The sequence below is a fragment of the Mustelus asterias genome, chromosome 14, assembly GCF_964213995.1.
Source record: "Mustelus asterias chromosome 14, sMusAst1.hap1.1, whole genome shotgun sequence".
Lineage (NCBI taxonomy): Eukaryota > Metazoa > Chordata > Chondrichthyes > Carcharhiniformes > Triakidae > Mustelus > Mustelus asterias.
Genome location: NC_135814.1, coordinates 21,517,257 through 21,524,508, shown reverse-complemented (window position 1 = coordinate 21,524,508; position 7,252 = coordinate 21,517,257). Strand labels below are relative to the sequence as shown.

General features: G+C 45.8%; 1 protein-coding gene across 9 annotated transcripts in view; it reads left to right on the top strand.

The window, feature by feature from the left end:
* The first annotated feature begins 786 nt into the window (after positions 1 to 786).
* The window catches only part of epc2 (enhancer of polycomb 2), a 57,993-nt gene continuing 51,527 nt past the window's right edge, over positions 787 to 7,252 (top strand). For 4 of the 9 annotated variants that reach the window (XM_078227985.1, XM_078227984.1, XM_078227983.1 and 1 more), the window contains exon 1: positions 787 to 1,323. In XM_078227985.1, coding sequence (XP_078084111.1) covers positions 1,171 to 1,323 — 153 coding nt within the window. In that variant the 5' untranslated portion in view covers positions 787 to 1,170. Of the gene's footprint in view, positions 1,324 to 4,629; positions 4,901 to 7,252 lie in introns of those variants that run through there. The other 5 variants (XM_078227991.1, XM_078227989.1, XM_078227990.1 and 2 more) reach the window with 3 other exon arrangements.

The following is a 7,252-nucleotide window of genomic DNA, read 5'->3' as shown; positions in this document are numbered from 1 at the left end:
TTTGGTAGCACAAGCTTTTGGAGTCTTGCTCCTTCTTCAGGTGAGTCCAACAGGTTTATTTGGTAGCACAAGCTTTCGGTGTCTCGCTCCTTCTTCAGGTATGCTTACCCCTGTCCAGCGCTGGCATTTCCACATCATGGCTAACATCATAACACAGTAAGGAATCTAAGAACACCAGGTTAAAGTCCAACAGGTTTATTTGGTAGCAAACGCCACTAGCTTTCGGAGCGTGCTGCTCCTTCGTCAGGTGGAGGAGCAGCACGCTCCGAAAGCTAGTGGCGTTTGCTCCCAAATAAACCTGTTGGACTTTAACCTGGTGTTGTGAGACTTCTTACTGTGTTTACCCCAGTCCAACGCCGGCATCTCCACATCATAACAGTCAGGGCTATGGGCCAGGTGTTGGCAGGTGGGAGTTCAGGTGTTTTTAACGTGTGGGTGCAGACTCGATGGGCTTCTTCTGCACTGTATAATTCTATGAGAGGTCTCATGCTGCGGACCTGAATAAAGTGGGGGGGGGGGGGGGTATAAAAAAATATACCGGATAGCCAGGGCTGCTTGACTGCGTTCCCTGGGTTTGTTGGCAGGGCAGTGCCTGACGGGCAGACTTTAATGTGAAGAAAGAGACGGCTAGGCGGGACTGTGCAAGGGAGAAGGAGCAGGTTTTGCATATGGAGGCTGTGTTTAGGTTACCTGGAAGGGGTTTTAAGTGCCTTTGCAGTACACAGAGCGGGGTCTCGCACTTGACTGGGTTGGTGCTGGTGCGCGCGCAACCCCTCCCCCCACGTTGCTGGAGGCGCGCGCGGCTCCCTGGGATTGCTGCTTTAATGTCCGCCATGTTTGCCGTGGCGCATGTCGCGGACCGACGGCCAAATTTCGGTTTCTCGGGCTCGGCTCGGTCGGCATGAGGGGCATTTCGAGGAGCGCCCTATCCACCCAGGGGACGGACTCCTTCACTCGCACCCATGAGCGGCTCCGGGCGTCCCGCCGCCGATTTAAGACTGGTCTAAAACGCCATCTTTGTGCCCGTGAGCTCCGCTCCCTTTTCTGCGCGCTGTGTGCGGGGGCCTCGCGGCGATAATTGGGGGATTAATTTTTTTTGCTCTCCGGCGGGGGAGAAGGGAGGGGGGGGCGGCAGCGGCGGGAGGTTAAAATTCCTCCTCTCCCGGCACCATGAGTAAACTCTCGTTCCGAGCGCGGGCGCTGGACGCCGCCAAGCCGCTCCCCATTTACCGGGCGAAGGATCTGCCGGATCTTCAGGATTGCGTCTCCATCAACAGGGCCGTGCCGCAGATGCCGACCGGTATGGAGAAAGAAGAGGAGTCGGTGAGTGAGAAGGGGGTGGGTGGGCCAGGGGGGGCGGGGAGACAGGGAGAAGCGGCGGCCGCTGGCGCTGTACTCACTGCGCAAGCTACGGCTCCAGCCGCCATTGTTGTCCTTTCCAGCCAAAGGGCGTTTTGGCGCGGAGATTTGAAACGGCAAAGTCAACTTTTGTGTTTCTTTTTGTTTTAAAAAGACTTAAAATCGTGCATACTTTTAAAAAAGGACAGTAGACCGAAACGATTGACACTCCTTAAATGGGAAAAGAAAGCGAGCACTTATTTTTTTTCGAACGTGTCCTATGATAACCGTCCCCCTGCGATCTGGTGCCTTTGACGGTTTTAGCCCGTTTTTTTTGAAAAGGTCCCGCCCCTGTCTCAGCCTGATTGGCCGAGCGCCCCTGTCAATCAGGGCCGCCCGGGCCATCCTTGCCGCTGATTGGGCGCCGGCGGCTTGACGCGCGGCTAGTGTGGGCTGGCGCGGAGATAAACAGTGAAGGCCATGCGCTGGCTGCCTGTTTTTTTGACAGGTTACCTTGCTGCTGGCTGGCAGCTCTCTGCCAGGAGGGAGGAAGGGAAAAGTGGCATTTATTTAAAAAGGAAACATTGATGGTTTGTACATAATTTTAGCAGCTTTGCATCAGCTTTTCAAGCACCTTCAACAGCAACTTCTTTCTTTTGCAAAATGATCCTACAGCCCATGTGTTATTTGCATTCTATGCAAATATAACTTCCATGCAAATCTACTTTGACCGGTCCAAACCTTTATTGGGGATCACATAGGTTTAGCACGGTGGTTAGCACTGCTGCCTCACAGTGCCAAGGACCAACTGTGAGTTCCCTGCTGTAGAGGCTTAAAGACCACATATTAGATGACAGTGAGCTTTGCAGCTGTGTTTTATAATGTAATCTTTCCCAGATTTATCAACTTCGTGGCTCAATTTTATGTAATGCATCTAATTTAGGGTGGTATGATGGTTAGCACCACTGCCTCACAGCACCAGGAACCCAGGTTCGATTCCCAGCTTGAGTCACTGTCTGTGTGGAGTCTGCACGTTCTTCCCATGTCTGCGTGTGTTTCCTCCAGGTGCTCCGGTTTCCTCCCATGGTCTGAAAGATGCGCTGGTTAGGTGTATTGGCTATGCTCATTTCTCCCTCAGTGTACCCAAACGGGCATCGGAGTGTGGTGACCAGGGGATTTTCACAGTAACTTCATTGCAATGTCAATGTAAGCCTACCTATGACACTAATAAATAAACTTTAAAACATTGTATTCCTACAGTGCAGAAGGAGACCGTTTGGCCTATCGAGCCTGCACCCACACAATCCTACCCAGGCCCTATCCCCGTAACCTCACTTATTTACCCTGCTAATCCCACGGACACTAAGGTGCAATTTAGCATGACCATTTGACCTAACCAGCACATCTTCGGAGTGTGTGTACAGCGGGGTGGGGGAGACTGGAGCATCCAGAGGAAACCCACACAGAAACGGGGAGAATGTGCTAATTTCATACAGACAGTTACCCAAGGCTGGAATTGAATCCAGGTCCCTGGTGCTGTGAGTCAGCAGTGCTAACCACTGTGACACCGTGCCGCCCATATAACTGTAAGTATTGTAATTTGGGATTGGGAATAGAGGGGAAGCGATGGCCTAGTGGTATTATCATTAAGACTATTAATCCCAGCTAATGACCCGGGTTTGAATTCTACCACGGCAAATGGTGGAATTTGAATTCAATAAAGAAAAATACCTGGAATTAAGAATCCACCGGTGCTACCTGAATGCATTTTTTAAAAAAAATACTTGTGGGATTAAAAAAGATTAATGATATGTTGGATCAGTTGACACTCCTGCCTGGGAGAGTGGTAGAGGCAGGTTGTCTCATAGCCATTAAAAAGTACCTGGATGAGCACTTGCCACATAACATTCAAGGCTATGGGCCAAGTGCTGGTAGATGGGATTAGGTGGGAGTTCAGGTGTTTCCCACGTGTCGGTGCAGACTTGAAGGGCCTCTTCTGCACTGATTGCTACAGGAGTATTCGGTAACTTGTTAAAGGGTGTCATCTTTCTAGAGTAAAGATGAAATGCTACTCAAGGAAGAATGATTGGCACGCTTAAAAGTTGCCATTAAGTTCTTCCCCATGCTAATCATCCCATGTAGTGTTGTGAATTAGATGACTGATTTGACATTTAATGATGACGTACTGAAAAATCAAATACAAGCTGGCTAATGGGATTACACTGGGGTACAACTGATCATAAGATATGTTCTTGTAAGGGTGATTAATTAGGGACCTGCAAAAGAATCTGGTTTAATTCATATACTCACTTGAGCCCTATGAAATTTACCAGAATCATGGTTGAGAATATGGTGCATCAGATCTACTCATTTTAGACCTGGAAAGATATAAACCTGTCCCACAGGTGATTTCTTTTGCCCCGTAGATCTGAGGCAGGTCAAGCGGAGAAGTGTTTGAAGATGCCTTTTTCTCTATCTTCACTAACTTCCAGGCTGTGCAGAATAAGCCTGCTCATTTGTGTCATTGGATGATCATTGTGTCATTAAAATGAGGAAAATACATTCGGTCTTTTAGTTTTTGGCATTCAAATCAGTTGAATGCTGGACATTAGGAACAGCAATTAGACCAGCATTGAGAGAATCTGAATTTTTTTCTGGAAGCTGAGGTCAACACAAGCTGAAGAAGGGGAAGAAAGTTTTCATTAGAATTTCACCTGATAATTGGGGAACTCATCTATATGCAAATAATCCAGGGACCAGGATATTAACCATTGCCAGAAGCTTTTCGCTGTGGTGGCCTGAAGTTCTGCCTTCCTAGTATGTGCCCCAATTAGCAGGGAAATGGAAACTCTGGGCCAGAATAGCTCATTTCTATGTACGTGTATTTAGCAGTTACTACTTTCCTTTTTTTTTGGGAAAAACATAGGAAGTTAAATAAAAGTTGTGATGACTGATTTATGTTATTCTTGTTGCATTCAATTTAGTGTCCTGTCTTGTATGCATTTCTAAACAGATAGTGTTAAAAGTTGTCTATCAAAACTTTTTTACAGAAATTTCCAGTCATCATGCAACCTAAAATTAAATATTTGTGTTAATATGTAAATAAGAAAATTATTGTCCATTTCAACTTGATTAAAAATACTACCGCCATGCCAAATATACAACTACATATTTCTTATTGGATATCTTCATCACACAATTAGTTAATATATATGTGTATCTAATTATTTTTCCACTCTTTGGATCATATTCACTGTTTTGCCCATTATAGTTTTTTTTATTCTTTCACAGGATGTGGGCGTCACTGGCTTGGCCAGCATTTGTTGCCCATCCCTAATTGTCCTTGAGAAGGTGGTGGAATAGGTACACCCACAATGGTGTTAGGGAGGGAGTTCCAGGATTTTGATCCAGCGACTGAAGGAACGGCGATGTAGTTCCAAGTCAGGATGGTGTGTGGCTTGGAGGGGAACTTGCAGGTGGTGGTGTTCCCACGTGTCTGCTGCCCCTGTCCTTCTAGGTGGTAGATTTCGTGGGTTTGGAAGGTGCTGTCGAAGGAGCCTTGGTGAGTTGCTGCAGTGCATTTTGTGGATGGTACACACTGCTGCCATGGTGCGTCGGTGGCGGAGGAGGTACCAATCAAGTGGGTGGCTTTTTTCTGGTTGGTGTCAAGCTTCTTGAATGTTGTTGAAGCTGCAACTGACCCAAGCAAGTGAAGATTATTCCATCCCACTTCTGACTTGAGCCTTGTAGCTGGTGGACAGTCTGGGCAGTCAGGAGGTAAATTATTTGTCCAGAATTCCAAACCTCTGCTTTGCTCTTTGTAGCTCTTTGTAGCCAGTGCTTATATCCAGTTTGTAATATATAAACAAGTAGCCTAGTCAAACAAAATCTTTAGAGCCCTTTGCTTTGCCGTCTTTGAGTTCATTTTATGATTTTTTTAATGTTTAGATTTGTACACAAAAGTATCTGATCCTTTACCTTTGTATTCTACGTTCATTTCATCACTTTGACCACTTGAGGGAATTTTTTTACCCTCCAATGTCATCATTGTAAGGTACTTGGCAACGAATGGGCTGAGATTCTTTACTGAATTTGGAGCTTTTTCCTCCTTTTCAGTGTTGATATGCCCATCCCTCCTGTAGAATGCTCAACCCTCCTGTGCAGCCAAATTCTCCTCCAATTCGATTTTCAAGTTTGCTAATGACACCACTGTAGTGGGTCGGATCTCAAACAATGACGAGATGAGTACAGGAATGAGATAGAGAATCTGGTGAACTGGTGCGGCAACAATAATCTCTCCCTCAATGTCAAAAAAACAAAGGAGATTGTCATCGACATCAGGAAGCGTAAAGGAGAACATGCCCCTGTCTTCATCAACGGGGACGAAGTAGAAAGGGTCGAGAGCTTCAAGTTTTTAGGTGTCCAGATCACCAACAACCTGTCCTGGTCCCCCCATGCCGACACTATAGTTAAGAAAGCCCACCAACGCCTCTACTTTCTCAAGACGAAAGAGATTTGGCATGTCAGCTACGAATCTCACCAACTTTTACAGATGCGCCATAGAAAGCATTCTTTCTGGTTGTATCACAGCTTCGTATGGCTCCTGCTCTGCCCAAGACCGCAAGGAACTACAAACAGTCGTGAATGTAGCCCAATCCATCATGTAAACCAGCCTCCCATCCACTGATTCTGTCCACACTTCCCGTTGCCTCGGCAAAGCAGCCAGCATAATTAAGGACCCCACACACCTCTCTCTTCCACCTTCTTCCTTCAGGGAAAAGATACAAAGTCTGGGGTCACGTACCAACCGACTCAGGAATAGCCTCTTCCCTGCTGCTGTCAGACTTTTGAATGGACTTAACTTGCATTAAGTTGATCCTTCTCTACACCCTAGTTAGACTGTAACACTGCATTCTGCACTCTCTCGTTTCCTTCTCTATGAACGGTATGTTTTGTCTGTATAGCACGCAAGAAACAATACTTTTCATTGTGTGTTAATACATATGACAATAATAAATCAAGAATCTCAGAGCTACTTCTTACACCCTCAGTTTGCTCGTAGACCCCTGCCATATTTCTGATTATCAGTTGGGAATTGTCTTACTCTTCTCATTAATGGTTGAGTAATTTTTGTGGTTGAATATTCAAATAGTAATTTAATATTGTGGACTGTTCTATCAGGTAGTGCAACATGCATTCTCTGAGTCCATGCATGCTTTGTTTTAACAATATTACTGATGGACTATCCTCTTTGCTCTGGCTCTTTTCAGACACATCCAAGTCGATATATAAACCAGTGTTCTTCACATGTAACATGAGAAATAACAGACCACTATATAAGCCTGCTTTGCCATTCAATCATGGGCTTCAACTGCACTTTCCCACCCTACTCCCCATATTGCTTGATTCCCTGAGACACCAACCTGTCCCCTCGATTTTAAGTATATTCAATGATTGTGCATTCGAAAGATTCACAACCCTTTGGACAAAGAATTTTCCTATCATCTCAGTCCAAATGAACAGCCCCTCATGCTGAAACCATGCCCTCTTGTTCCAGACTCCCCAGCTAGGGGAAGCAATATCTGTGTCTACCCTGTCAAGCCCCTTCATAATTTTGAATGTTTCAATAAGCTCATCGCTCATCCTTCTGAACTCCAGAGAATATAGAGCCAATTTACTTCGGCTTTCAGCATAGGACAACTCTCATCCCAGGAACCTTTGCTGTATCGCCTCCAACGCAGGTTTATTCTTCCTTAAATATGAGACCAAAATTGTTCAAGCTATGGTCTCCCTAAAGCCCTGAACAATTGTAGTAAGACTTCTTTATTCTTGTACTCCAATCCCTTTGCTTTCCTAACTGTATGTTGTATCTGGATGCTAACTTCATGTCCCTGGTTTGTTTCCATCCAAACTC